General features: G+C 42.3%; 1 protein-coding gene across 3 annotated transcripts in view; it reads right to left on the reverse strand.

Annotated features, from left to right (window-relative positions):
- Positions 1-3,544: 3,544 nt before the first annotated feature.
- Positions 3,545-15,637, reverse strand: part of LOC101083747 (ferritin light chain-like) — a 67,959-nt gene continuing 55,866 nt past the window's right edge. For 2 of the 3 annotated variants that reach the window (XM_023249429.2, XM_023249428.2), the window contains exons 3-4: positions 4,571-4,942; positions 3,545-3,924 (exon numbers count right to left, since the gene is read on the reverse strand). In XM_023249429.2, coding sequence (XP_023105197.2) covers positions 3,905-3,924; positions 4,571-4,942 — 392 coding nt within the window. In that variant the 3' untranslated portion in view covers positions 3,545-3,904. Of the gene's footprint in view, positions 3,925-4,570; positions 5,168-15,637 lie in introns of those variants that run through there. The other variant, XM_019823728.3, reaches the window with a different exon arrangement.

Below are 15,637 nucleotides of genomic sequence, written 5' to 3' on the forward strand. Positions count from 1 at the left end.
TCCCAGGTTCTAAATAAGGTGGCTTTGCTTATTTGGCTGAAGAGAGAATGGTCCTCCTTCATTTTTTCCCACTCCTACTCACTGAACATCACGTTCAAGAAATAAGCAAATACCTATATTATACTTCTACACATAGGGCCTATTTAGAGGGAGGAATGATCATTAAGGAAGATTCTAGAATCTAAAGTTATCTGTTTTCCTAAAACTGAGAAGCAAACTTATTTTGAGATGTTCCTATCATAGCTCTTTACTAAGCTCTGCTGGGATATAAAGTCAGTTGATAAAGATAGCTAATAATTATTGTGCATTTACCATGTGCTGAGTCACAATGTAGAGATTTTACATGGTTTATCCTATTTAATCCTCCCTAAAATCTGTGAGTTGGATGGTATTATCCTTATTGTGATCATGTCCAGTTTATTAGATGAGGAAGCTGGGACCAAGAAAAGTGAAGAGATTAGACCATGATGAGTTAGAGTAGAGGCAGGATTTGAACACAGGCAGGCAGTCTGGCCCAGAGGCCATTGCTCAACCACCATGCTATCTGTATTTCAGATTCCAACTTGCCTACAGTCTAGTGGGTACCATAAGACAATGAAGACAAGATGAATCCATGCCAAATGAGGGGATTAGGTTCATCAGGGAAGATTTCACAGAACAAGGTAGATTTAAACAAGGCTGAAAGGTAGAATGAGTTTGATTTTGGTTAAGAGGGGTATGAAGGGCCTTCCGGGTAAGGGGAGCCACATGACAACTTCAAGTACTGGGACAACAAACTGAATACTTGGGCCAAGGCAGAGAGCTCCTGCAGTCATTTGCAGGAGACCTTTATCTCCTAGGCCTCACACTTCTATAAAAGAGAGGTAACATCCACTCTGGTCCCTAACAGGGAACTCTGAGAGACTAATGTCTATGAAGTGCACATTGGCTGTAGTTCAGGCTCACTGCAATGGCAAGGCAATAGGGCCTGCCATGTCTTTCCCACTTCCCTTGGGCAATAAGCATTGCCCTGGGTTCCAGTCTCCATGGGGTTATCAGAAAAGGCTGAGCCTGCCTCTCGTTGGTCCATCCTGGTTTCTGCTCTTTGTTTCAGCTTCACTTCCTGGAACTACTAGCTGGTTGAAATTAATTCAGGATGTGGCAATACGAAGCCCTGACACACTCTCCAATTTGGTTTCATCACCAATAAAGCTATCTGGATTTCCATCTGACTTCTTGTGTCTGTTGTAAGTGATCAGAACTTGGATGAAAGATGAACAGCTGGTACTCCCCAAACTTCCAACAACAGGGAAGTGGTAGAAAATTCCATTTAAATTTTTTTCAACGTTTTTTATTTATTTTTGGGACAGAGAGAGACAGAGCATGAACGGGGGAGGGGCAGAGAGAGAGGGAGACACAGAATCGGAAACAGGCTCCAGGCTCTGAGCCATCAGCCCAGAGCCCGACGCGGGACTCGAACCCACGGACCGCGAGATCGTGACCTGGCTGAAGTCGGACGCTTAACTGACTGCGCCACCCAGGCGCCCCTAGAAAATTCCATTTAAAAGATAGAGTAGACATGGTAGACCAAGGAGAGCCTTGAAGGCTGGTATAAGGAATTTTTTTAAGTTTATTTATTTATTTTGAGAGAGAGATGGAGTACAAGTCGGGGAGGGGCAGAGAGAAGGTAAGACAGAATCCCAAGCAGGCTTTACACCATCAGTGCAGAGCCTGACTCAGGGCTCAAACTCACAGAACTGTGAGATCATGACCTAAGCCGAGATCTAGAGTTGGACACGTAACCGACTGAGCCACCCAGGCGCCCCTGGTATAAGGAATTTACTCACAGCCTATAGGAATTATTTACTATAACTCTCTGTGAAAGAGTGCATGCACGCACGCGCACACACACAAACACACACACACACACACACACACACACACACACACACACACACACACAGTGGTTAGCCATAAAGGAAATCACTGTGGGACCTGAGTCCAAAATAATCTCTAGAGCTTTAATGTCATCAACTCCCCACTTCCCCGCAAATTTGCTAAGAACCTTAAGTCATTTTTAAAAGCCAAACTAAGAGTACAAACTTCCAGTTATAAGATGAATAATATCTGAGGGTCTAATATATGGTGACAATAGTTAACGATACTGTGTTGTATACTTAAAATATGTTAAGAGTGTATATCTTAAGTTTTATCACAAAAAGGTAACTGTGATGTGCTGAATGTATTCATTAATTTGACTGTGGTAATAATTTCACAATGTAAATGTATATCAAATTACCATGTTGTACACTTTAAATATATTATAATTTTAGTTGTCAATTTTACCTCAATAAAAGAGTAAAAACAAAAAAAAAATAAAAGCCAAACTAATATGTTGTCCATATGTCTTTGAATGATTTGTTTGCCCCACAAGCTGCTGTTTTTCAAGAATTATGTGATGCCCAAGGAACATTTCAGCCTATTTGGGAGACTTTAATAAAGCTTTCTTGTACAGCCCCATTATTGACGTTAAAAGACACTAATAAATAATGACAAATATAATGTCATTATTTGGAAATATATGCTTGCATCTTTCTTCCCAAACAATCTACCTTAAATTATAGTCTTTCAATTGATCTCACAATATTAGGTGATTTTTTTCTCATTCATTTAAAAAATTTTTAAAAACATTTATTTATTTTGAGAGAGAGAACACGAGCAGAGGAGGGGCAGAGAGAGGGAGGGAGAATCCCAAGTGGGGTCCACACTGTCAGCGCAGAGCCCGATGTAGGGCTTAAACTCACAAACTGTGAGATCATGACCTGAAATCAGTTGAGTCGGACACTCAACCGACTAAGTCACCCAGGCACCCCTTTTTTTTCTCATTTTGATTTATGTGTTTGAGTGCCAATTTGAAAATAATTTTGATTGAAAGTATATATTTTAAGTACAGAGATCTGAGTTTTAATCCAAATCTGAAAATTGTTAACTGCTTCCTTCCATCTCTTACTGGCGACTACCAGCAAATGGGCAGAATTCCTTTCTCCAGGAATAACTTTTCCAGTACATTCCTTTTTATTATCAAAAGACTTTGCATGAAAACAGGAAGATATGGTTTTCTCTTTAACTGAGAAAAACACTTGTCCCAATCTCTGTAAAATGTTCTTCCTATGCCTCTGACCCTTGGACGATAAAAGCAATGATAGTATGACTTTGGTCTTCCTGCTCCAGGAAGGAAAGTTGCTGTAGGAAGAGAATTGACTTTTTTTCACTTCTGTGGCTTGAGAACAAGTTATAACTCCAGTTTTTCAAAGTGCATGGAAAATAATACACAATTATTAGATTGCTATCTGTCGGACTATAGATTTAGTAGAAAGGAACCCACCAGAAAAATCCACTGTATTTTTAAAAGAATGCTACATTTTACTGCTTCTCCTTCCTTTGGCTTCTGGAATTTAACCTCCATCTGACCCATCTCCATTCTAATAGTGTAGAGCCACTTTGGCTCTATTAGTACTTCCTTAAAGTTATCTTCTTTTTTCTGTTACATGAACTGCACAGCCAGTTTTTCAATCAGCATTTTTAAAGTTTATTTATCTATTTACACACAACCTTGTTCTAGAAATGGTTTAAGGTGGCTTAAAAGAAACCATAAAATATACCAAGAAATTAGTGACAGAAGAGGCAGAAATGAAGCTTCTGTAGAAGTGCTTATACAATCCTACTCATTGACACCGGGTGGACCACAAATTTGGCTCTAAGCTTTCTCACAGGCAGTCAGAAAAGGAAACTTGATCATTTGCAGTGTCCACAAAACAAAAACAAATCAATTACCCAGGCAAAGAACTGTTATTCGCAATACTGAGACCAGAAAGAAATTTCTCTTGAGAGGCTTCATAGAGATGGTCAGTGTATGATGTCATCATCAGTATTCTCGGTAGCAACCTAATTGAAAACATAAAAGATAAATTTCACAGGGCTTTTCTTATTATCTTCAACATAACAGATGGCATCACAGCAACTTGAAAACCGGGAAAGCCATTTTATCACGAGTTTGAGGGTTGGGGGTGAGCACAAGGTACTCCTATCTCCCCTCTGCTAGGCAAAACCAAAGGTAAATTTTAGAACAACGGGATCTAATCCAGTACCAATAATGGTTTCAGAGAAATTCTAAAACTTCTAAATTTGTATGCATTTTATGAATAGGAAAGTTCATTTTTCTTAACAGAGAAACCATCGTGTATCAGATCCTCAATGCACACAAGCAATTCACAAAAGCTAGGTACAATTTCTAGAAAACCTAGAGGATTAATCACGCTACCTTTCTCCTATTCTTCATATTTTTCCCCACAGCCTAGCTTTCCTCCCCACCTCCCACTCCTGCAAAAACAACCTTTTTTGTTTCCATTTGATCTCACAGCATAGGCAAGCTTGTCAGCATGGTTAAAAATTTGCGTTCTGGCTGAAGAAAGAAGCTCGAGCAGACATCTTGACGCTGGGTAAATGCAGACGGGTTCCTCAAAGGCTGCTGGGCACTGCACGCGAGGCTCCAAGTTGTGCTGCGGGGTGAGCTTTTTGAAGAGATACTCACCCAGCCCGGCCTGAAGGCCAGCCAGCCTGCGGAGGTTGGTGAGGTGGTTGCCCATCTTCTTGATGACTTTCATCTCCTCCTCTAGGAAGTGGCTTTTGAGGAGGTCACAGAGACAGGGATCTCCGTTGGCGGCACCCAGGGCATGCAGATCCAAAAGGGCCTGGTTCAGGTTCTTCTCCAAGGCCACGGCGGCTTCCATGGCGTCCACGCTGCCACGCCACCCATCTTGGGACAGCTCTTGCCAGTCCTGAAGGAAGGGGCAGCCGCTCCACTGGTTTCGCATCTTAAAGAGACGGTGGGCGCCCTCACGTTTCTCCTCAGCTAACCCTTGGAAGAAGCGGCCCATGCCCTTCGGAGCTACATCGTTGCCTCCTTCAAAATAGAAGCGAAGAGAGAGGTAGGTGTAGGAGGCCTGCAGATGCAGGTTCACCAGGCACTGGAGTGCAGCCTCCATCTGGGCGGAATAATTCTGCTGGATCTGGGTGCTCATGGTTGGTGAGCCGTGAGGAGCAGAAGTGTAAAATATGGTGCTTGCGGGTCTTGGAAGCACGGGAGAGCAAAGAGGATTCCACCGGAAGTTGTAACTGAAGGGGAGGGCCTAGAGGTGAGAGGTTGGCAGGGATAGGAGGAGGTAGGGAAGGGCTGGGGCTACCCAGTCTGTTCAATCCGATAGACAGTTCTAGAGGGCTGCAGGGTGAACTCTAAGTCTAGTTTTTGATAAGAGTTTAATTCTTTCTTTCCTAATTATTAGAAAGGAGTTTTTACCTCTCATTGTGCCCCGTTTCTTACTTACAAGATGAGGTAAGAACGTTCAAGGTTAAGAATGTTAAGTATCGATAGTGAAATGCCTCCAGTCTTCATTTGTGACTTAAAACTCCCTTGTTTCTTATTTTATAGAGTCTATAGGAATTTATCGTTTCCTGCTCCTAAAGCCTCGTTTACAGGGTGACTATTAGTTCCAGTTTGTCCAGAGCAGTCTTGTTGTCCTGGTGCAATTATTAATAGTTTCCCCTAATAAATAAATAAAATAGTATCCCCGTTCACACTCAAAAGGGTCCTTGTTTGGAATATACATTACATGGTCACCTTATTATTATTAAGAAGGTCAAAATCTACACTATCGAATGAGAAATGGATGAGCTTCTAAGACATTGAATTTGGACATAATTCATTTCCACTTTATTAATTAATCATACCAGTAAGAATCCCATCATAAATTTTCTACTAGTCAGGCTTCATTTTTTCATGTGTTGATGCATTTATTCCTTCTAATAGAAGATCTACTGGATACCGTTTATGTGCCAGGTGTTTTGTTAGGTACTGGTGGCTTCTTGTGATTACCCAGATATTCCACCATTAACTTAAACATGTCATGTGAAAGGGAAGTAAAGATGAAAGTGTAGACTTATAAATCCTACCACAATAGAAAATAATCCATACAGGATGAGTTAGCTATTCTCAGTTGGAAGATGAGGGAAGAACTAGATGATCTCACAGGGTCTCTTCCAGGTTTGTGATTTCATGTTTAGCATTTTATTTTCCTAAATACCACTTGCCTGGGGCTGTTTCACAATTAGAACACTTTAATGTGTTTTCTGTCAAACAGGAAGGCATATGCTATTCAGGATAAACAATATTTGAACCCAGAGAGGAAAGTTTGCACTCAACCTTGGACCTACTTCTAAATGAAAATAAAAATTCATTCTCTTTTTTTTTATATTTTTATTTTTTTTAAATATTTTTAAATGTTTATTTTTGAGACAGACAGACACACACACACACACACACACACACACACACACACACACACACAGGCAGAGAAAGAGGGAGACACAGAATCTGAAGCAAGCTCCAGGCTCTGAGCTGTCAGCACAAAGCCCGACACGGGGCTCAAACTCACAAATGGTGAGATCATGGCCTGAGCCGAAGTCGGATGCCCAACCGTCCAACCCACTGAGCCACCCAGTCTTTTGCAGCTACTTTCAACTTTTATTTTCTATGTTGCTGGAAACTGACATGTTAAAATTTCAAAAAGAGATCTGCAGTCTCCGTTCACTGCTGAAGCCAAAATATGGGCATATATCCTGTAAATTGTAAATTTTTTTCATGGAAGGTTGTGCCCAAAAGTATTCTCATACTGCATTTGGAATTTGCAAAAACTGTTAGAATTCAGGAATAGCACATTTTTCAACCCTGGGGGGAACGGGGTAAAACGGAAGTAGTTGTGCAGCCTTTCTAGTCTTAGTTCTAGAGCAAAAAGAGGAGGCTGGAGGTTAGGAGGGAGGGGAAAAACAAAAATTCAAACCCAAGAACAATCCTCACATATACCCAAATAGGAAAGAAATTATACAAGATGGAATACCCTCCAAATGATTGCAAAGAAAATGTTCATTTTTTACCCTGTGCATTAACCCTTAGTCATCATATTGACCTTGTAATAAAAAATGCTGGGCTTAGAGAAAACTTCAGCATATAACATATTATCTGTATTATAACATGTCAGGCTCATTTAATATATTTCAATTTCCTATACATTTATTTGTTCTTCTTGGAAAAGAAAAATGTCTACATAAACCTTCTCAGATGAGATCATTTTCTGCCTTGTGCACAATTTGACAAATATTTCCCTCATCATGTTAGAGAGAAGACAGTCAGTGTTGGAACTGTGCTGTGATAGGTGGTCAAGCACATAATTGTCAGAAGCAAGTCAACGTGTGCTCAAATCCCAGCTTTGCCACTTACTATGAGTGTGACCTTAGGCAGGTAGCATAAGCTCTTTGAGCCTTAGCTTGCTTTCTTGCCTATAAAATAGGACTGTTAATATCTCACAAGTATACCACAAGGATTAAATTATATAATACATGAGAAAACATTGCCAAACAAGTAGAAAGCACTTAAAATAGTGCTGTATCATTAATGAATTTTGCAGTAAAATTTTGGGGATCCTCTCAAACACTGGTAAGTATCAGATTCATATCCCAATAGGTTTTTGATCCAAGCGTCCTCGCTGCAGACCTGTTTGGCTGAATCACTCTTCTCAGTGGCAATGTCCTTTTAATATATGTGCTGCCGAAGCGAGCACGGCAATGTCCTTTTAAGTATGAAAGCACAGAGGCACAGCCTTGGGTGCCAAAGAGCCAATTCATTTAAAACACGGACAAAACCAGATTTTCTTACTTCCCATGCCTAAGTGAGATTCAGCAACACCTCTTGAGGTCCCTTGTGGCTCTCTCAGCTGTGGAGGGAAGGGGAGCAATGCCTAGGCAGCAGAAGTCTCTTCATTTTCTCATTTCTCCAGCCCAAGATCATCATCCACTGTAGCAAGAAACATCTAATGAACATCTACTTTATAGGAGAGGTAAGATTATGGAACATCCCGTGTGAATAATAAATTCATCTCCTCTCTCATTCCAATGTAGACTTTGTGGAATGCTTATGTCTTGAGTCAGATTCCTCAGAAACAGACCTTGAAATGAGGATTCCTGTGCAAGTGATTTATTGGGAAAGTGCTCCCAGGGGAGACCAAAAGAGAGTGCAGAAAGCAGCACAGAGAAAGAAAGGAGGCCAAGAAGCAAGGTTGCAATTTCAGGAAAAGTCTGAGCTTCCTAATAATCTCAAGGCTTATTAGCTTTGGAGTGTAAATTACACTTAGTGTTTATTTCAACATGGGGCAAGGCAACTGGATTTTCATAGTCCTGTCCATTGGCTATGGGGATCCCCAGAGAAATATAAATTCCCATGGTCTTTATACAGGTGAAACAACTCCAGTATCTCAAGGGACAGCCAAAGGTCACAGGTGCCAGTCATTAGCAGGAAAGCACACCAGAACTGGGTGCTGAGCACACCAAACTGCCAAAAGGGATCCGATAGTATTTGGGCAGGGCATGTACAGTATCCACCACCAGCCTGCTTCTCTACTTGACCTTGGAAGGTACCGGAGTACAGTGGAAATGAGAAACCCCAATTTGTACATTTTTACCATGAATTCAATGGATAAAATAAAGACTTTATACTGTATGTATACCTCTTTGCTACTTCTATTTACAGGGAATATAGGGGTTTTAGAGTCTACATCTGAAATCTCTTCTGGCATCGCTGAAAATCTGTCACTCTCTTCAGGTGTCTCATTTTCACATATTCAAGGCCCAAATAGACCCAAAGCTCCAGCTAAGAAACTGTTTGCATCTTTTATCAGGCCCTCTACTATAATTGACAGCACTCCCTATATTGGAACCACATATTGATTTGTTTAATAGCTGCACAGAAGTACTTAAAAGTGAAAACATCCCTAACAACGCAGAAACTGACAGGCTGTGAAATGGCTGCTTAAGAACTTGTCATCCAAACTGAACTCACATGAAAACTGATGTTAAAAAACAGCAAAATGGTCTCTGTTACTTGTCATTTTTCTAAAAGGAACTGTAAGGGGTACAATTTAGTTCTAAGCTGTTCATCTACTTTAGACAAGGGACAGCTTGACACCAGGCACAGTTATAAAACGAAGAGTTTCTAATTTTTCTCTCCCACAACACGCGCATGCACACACGCGCGCACGCACACAGTCTTCTCCTCATTCCACCTGTAACCCCCACTAAACCCTGAAGCACACTGAGAAGCTTGTCCACAGCCTAGCCCAACAGGTCTACCTTGCAAAACCTACCCTCCCTGTACTTCCTGTGGGTACCTCAAACAAGCAGTGGTTCTCAGCCAGGGCTGATTTTGTCCCCCAGAAGACATTTGGCAATGTCTGGAGACATTTTTGGTTGTCATAATTAGGGGGAAGGAACTACTGGCATCTAGTGGGTGCAGGCCTTTGTGATGCTATGAAACTTTCTACAATGCCCCAAACATTCTACAGCAACCTGCAAGAAATTATGCAGCCCAAAATATCAGTAGTGCCGAGGATGAGAAACTCCGTGCTAATGGGTAAATAATGTTGGTGTCTTAGTTTGGGTTACCCTAAGAGCAGAACCTGAGATAAGAATCTGAGTACAATGAGTTCATTTAAGAGGTGATCCCTGAAAACATCAGCAGGCATTAAGGTAAATGAGACAAGGAAAAGGAAGAAAACCAATAATGGCTGTGTTAAACAACAGGTTACTCCTATAGGCAGCTAGCACTCAATCCTACTGGGGAACTCTGGGGGACTATATGAGGCATGCTTTGGGGTTATCCTGAACAAGAACAAAGAAGCTGGAATATTTATCTTCATATCTTATCTGTTATTAGCTGAGGACTGAGGATATTAACTTTCTTGTACTTCCAGACTACTCTTTGAGAACCAAAAGAATGCCCTCTCAGGTAGAGAGTTTGTGAGCTTGTGGCAAGAGCCCATGGACACGTAGCAAGAGCCCATGGACATGTATGGGAATGGTGAGTGCTGAGTGAGTATGGACAGGGGACCAATGATGTATGCTGGGGTTGGTCGTCCAAGAAAATACTCATGGGAATATATCTTCAGTTGCTTTTTCTGAGGATAATGCTTTAGCCAAAAACATAATTCTAATCATGACCACAGTAGGTGTCCCAGATGACAAGCAAGAGTGACATGTTTTAGAGAGATCTTATTAGAACATGTGGTTGGAAGGACTCTTAGAAGCCATGTGTTCCAGCTCTGTACCAACGCATGCATCTCCTTAGAAACATCTCTGACAAATAACCATCTAGTCTTTGCTTGAACACACCCAGGTTACCAGGAACACAGTAGCTCATGAGGGATACCCATTCTATGTTCAAGAGAGTCACTTGGGAGCCAAGCAGACCTGAGTCTTGAACCTGACTATTCCATTTTTTTCATTTTTTTTTAATGTTTATTTACTTTTGAGAGAGAGAGACAGAGCATGAGTGGGGGAGGAACGGAGAGAGAGGGAGACACAGAATCCAAAGCAGGCTCCAGGCTCTGAGCTGTCAGCACAGAGCCCGATGTGGGGCTCAAACCCACGAACTGTGAGATCATGACCTGAGCCAAAGTCAGACGCTTAACCGACTGAGCCACCCAGGTGCCCCAGAACCTGACTCTTCTGTTCAATGGCTGTGTAACTTTGGGCAAGTTACTTAACCTCTCTGAGTCTTATTCTCTTTAGCTATAAAACACCAGTAATATTATCTACCTCTTAAGATTATTGTGAAGATTAAACAAGAGAATACAAGAAATTTTTTAAAGGATTATTTATTTATTTGAGAGAGAGAATGGGAGAGAGGAAAAGAGAGAGAGAGAGAGAGAGAGAGAGAGAGAGAGAGAGAGAGAGAGAGAGAGAGAAATGTCAGGGCAGAGAGCCCGATGTAGGGCTGGAATTCACGAACCCGTGAGATCATGACTGGGCCACCCAGGAGGCCCAAATACAAGGAATTCAATACAACTTCTGACACATAGTACGTGCTAAATAAACATTAGCTGCCTTCACTCCTTTTCCTTCTCCATCCTCTCAAATCTCTTGTGTCAGCTCTCTGTCTCACATTAAGTTTGATCCTTTCATTCTGGTTCTGGCTTCCAAAAAAATATAAAATAAGTTAATGCCACCTTTCCATTAATCTAAGACCCTCTTTCTCCACTGAAACGGGCCTGGCTTCTTCCACCACTCCTCATGCCACCTGGCTCTGTGGGCCTCTACCCTCTGGTCACTCTCCAAAAGCAAGTGGAGTCCCCCCAAGGAGACAGCTTCAACCACATGGTTTACCTGGGATGAAATACACTTGAAGATCACATCTTTTTAATTTTGATGCATGTAGATCAAAAAGGGCTCTTTATGAAATAGTGTTCTCTTTTAACATAAAGAACAGAATCTGTCTAGTCAGGAAAGCAAGGCAGGAAATGATTTGCTCTTTCCTTATCATGCTCCATTTTAACTCTTACAAATGTTTCTTCCAACCTGTACTTGCCCTTTAGCGTCCGTGATAAAAAGTACTTTCTGTTACTTTTTAAAAGTAAAATTTTAATGTTTCATAGAAAGAAACAAGATTCATATTCCAAATAAGATGTGGCATCATATTTCAGAAGGGCTGGCAAGTCGGCCCTTCGTGGCTGCCAAGAAGTGGGTTGGACAGACCCAGCTTGAGCTGGAAAGAACATCCAGCCTTGAAATCCGAAGTGGCAACTTTTGCAGTACTACTCTCCCTTTCCCTGCTTGAAGCCCCTCAATGCTCCTTCTGGTCCCGCTGACATCTGGCTGGAGAAGAGAGTCACCCAGCAAGAGATCGTGCTTTTCATTACCTATAACATGATCTCATTTTTGTAAAGATATGTGTGTATATGTATATGTGTGTGTGTGTGTGTGTGTAAAGACAGATAGCAAAATGTTAGCAGTGGTCTGTATCTTTGTGTGACCAATTTTTTACTTTTTTGTTTCTGTATCATCTGATTTGGGGGCGATGAGAATATACTGAAATTTATTTCAGAAAAATCAGGGAAAAAGACCTGTTTCTATCTTCAAAGAAAAGGAAAATTTTGCTCTCCTGTCTCAAGTAGGTCATATGATCTCGGTCCACAGAGCAATGAACAGGACTCAGTGTCGTCTCCTGAAGCCAGAGCTAGCCTGATGCATAGCATTCTCCAGCCTGGTATGTACCCAGGTACTTTGCAACTGAGAAATTAAAATTCAGGAAAGTGAAGGGCTTCTCTCTCATGCCCCCTCCCCTATTCCCTTGGGGCTTCAGTGGTACTCCTTCTACCCCCTACTAATCACCAACAACCCGAGGTTCAGTCTGGGGACTGGGAAAAAAGGAAACTCCCTCCTGGGGCTGACCTGGCTCATAGGGCAGGGATGCTGCCTTATATTTCCTCCTCATTCCCTGCTGGGCCTGGCAGTCTGATTGACACAAAGGATCACAGATTCTCAGGGGTGATGATTCCTCAGAGGTCATTTGATCCCAGTCCTTATCCCCATTGTCAATGCTTGATAATTACCTGATCATTAACAAGTTAAATGTGGCTACTGGTCACTTTGGCTACTCAAGAGGTTTGAGCCCAAGAGTCAAGTGTGCCCAATTCACTCAGACACCATCCCCAGCCAGTCCCCTCTGCCAATGGTCTAGGAATACAAAGACATGACTCGGCACTTATGCCCCCGTGAATGGGACAGGAGAAGGGGCCACTGACCCATGGTGGGAACAGCACCAACAACAGGTCCCATTTACAGCTTCTGGAACTGGCAATGGCTGTATGTTTGGCATCAGTGCAAATCTCCCCTCCCATGATCCCTCTGCCCCCTCCTCAGGGTGTATGCATGGGGCTGCAGGCCAAAACACAGCACTGTTCAGCAGTTCGAGATAACGAAATATCTATCTGGGCCCGACTCTCTATATAAGCACCAGATGGTAATGATTAAAATTAAATTAAATTAATGTTTGACAGTCCGTGAAGGGCATAAATTGCATGGTGTGCTGGTTGTCCAATCTGTCATCTTGTTTCCCTTGGCTCAGGTCAACAAACAACAGCTGAAAGCTGCCTCTCTGGGTCAAACAGTAGCTTATTTCTCTGCTATGGAAATGGCTGCTCAGTTTACTAAGTTGAAGGCTCCTATGCCGCCAAAACCGTGATTAAGACTCCTTAAAAGGCAGAGAATTCTGTCTTCTCCCTACAGTCTCCAGCAACCATCTCCCAAACACGCCATAATGGCAATCATTGGTTAGAATTCAGAAACAGGGAAATCTGAACCTGGCCTAAGAGCAAAACCATTGCCAAAATCACAAAGCAATTTCCAGCTCTAATGACGGCCTTCTACACGCACATGGTTTCTAGAGCATGTGGGCAGTGCTGATGTGTTATCAAATTGCAAAAGAATCCATGGTATTACATTTTAAAATCACCCATCTGCCAAGTACTCCCTTCCAAAGAACTTTCCGATTCAGACTTTTGCTCCTTCCCCCTGTGTTATTCAGGAATCGCTGTTCCAATATTTACACTGTCTTTCTTCCTATGTACAACCAAAGTCCCACTTCAACCTTTGTACTTTTGCACAAGAACTTTAACGGAAGTTTCAAAATGTTTAGCATATATTCTTTGGTGGCAAGGATGTGTTTCTCTATGTGTCAGCCAAATAGAACAAGCAAATGAGGCACGCACAAGGCGGTGGAAGCCGGTTTGTACCACCCAGATGGCCCTTCAGGAATCAAACACTTATCTCCCCAGCTGCCTGGTGCACCGCTGGCGGGCGGCCCTCAGCTGTCAGCCCACTTTGGAGATTGCTTCTGTTGAAGACAACTGCCTCACCAAAGATCTCATCTCCTTCTGAGGGCAGCTCACGTATCCCAACTCGGGACAGCTCTTAGGATCCTGCTTTCCCTGCTATTTTGTCTGCCTGGGCTTGTGATCCAGGTTATTGCCTGGGTCCTCCCACTTCATTCAAGTCTCTGCCCAAATGTCACTTCATCAGAAAGGCTTCTCCTGATCGTTTTTTCCCAAAGTAGCACACAGTCCGCCCTTCTCCACAGCCCCACCTCCATAGCGCACTGTGCCTTTACTGTGCTTTTGTTTTCTTCACAACTCTTTCCTCTACCTGATGTTATTTCGATATTTATCTATTATTTGGTTTATCGTCTCCCCACTGGGACATAAGCTCTATGATGTCTGGGACTTTAGCTGTTTTGTTCATTTCTTTATCTCTACTATTTAGAAAAAGTGCCTAGCACATATATAAAGGATAAATACTTGTATTATTTTGCTCAGTAAATATTTGTTAATCAATGAATGAATGATTAGTCTCCTAATATCTTAGTTACTTCCTAGTATTTACACTGCCTAGCTCTCTCCCTCCACATCCTGAGAAGCAGACTCCTGCCAGGGAAGCATAATAGTCAAGAACATAGGCTTTGGCATTAGGCTGACTTACTCCCTTAGTTCATACACGATTACATACCTCTTTAACATTTAGTAATTTTTGAGAGAGAGAGAAAGTATGTGCGCATGAGCAGGGGAGGGGCAGAAGAGAGAAGGAGACAGAGAATCCCAAGCAGGCTCTGCACTGAGAGTGGAGAACCCGATGTGGGGCTCAAACTCAAGAATCATGAAATCATGACCTGAACGGAAGTCAGATGCTTCACCAACTGAACCACCCAGGTGCCCCGCGATTACCTAGCCCTTAAGCTGTGTCAGGCATTGCTCTCAACACTTTAATATTAATGTATTTAAGGCTCACAACAGCCATAAGAGTAGGTATTATTACTATTCCCTTTTTACTGATGAAGATATTGAGCAATAGAGAGGTTAAGCACTTGCCCCAAGTCACACATGTAATAAGAGTCAGAATTTGAACCCAGAAAGTCTGTCTCCCGAATCTGCCACTTAACCAGCTGTGTAATTTTGAGTAAGTTCCTCTCTGAATCAGTTTCTTTGCCCATAAAAATAGAGATAATAATGCCTACCACACAGAGTTGTAACCAAGAAATGAGGTGTGTAAAGTGCATAGCAGGGTTCCTGATTCACACAAATACTTAATAAAGGGTAAGTGTTATCATTTTCCCCCTGCATCCCAACAGACTGCATGGACTTCCAAGTGTCACCCCCACTGGACTTTTGTTTCATTTTGGATGCCCTATATTGACCCTTGCTGAAGGCCTTGGATAATATATATCCACTCACTATTCTAATGCTCCATGGACAGCCCCAGCCTCTGTCACCTCCTCCCTCGACTCCACCATAGCTTGCCTTACCCCTGTAGACAGACCTAGGGCCAGGTCCAGAACACTTTGCTAATGTACTGCCTTGTCAGATCCCAGAATAAAATGATTGTTTGAGGCAGAGGCAACAAAATGCATGTGGTGTAACTTGCCTTTGACACCTAGCCTTACAGTTCTCTGGGGTTCCCACTACCCAGTATAATCACTCAGATGGGCCACAGCCCAAATTTGATCAGGTGTAGTAGCCACTTTCACATTTTTCCCAGACCTCTCTTCAAACAACTCCTTATTGTCACAGCTGCTAGGAGTCCTCATGGCAGACAACTCTTAGCTCTCAGTCACTTCAGGGGTTGCCTCAAAGGCAGTTTCCTTGATGACCTTCTGAGGCTGTCGATATCCAGTGACAAATCAATGCAGGAATATAAATTCCTACCATTTTGGCCCAAATGAGGA

The sequence above is a fragment of the Felis catus genome, chromosome X, assembly GCF_018350175.1.
Source record: "Felis catus isolate Fca126 chromosome X, F.catus_Fca126_mat1.0, whole genome shotgun sequence".
NCBI lineage: Eukaryota > Metazoa > Chordata > Mammalia > Carnivora > Felidae > Felis > Felis catus.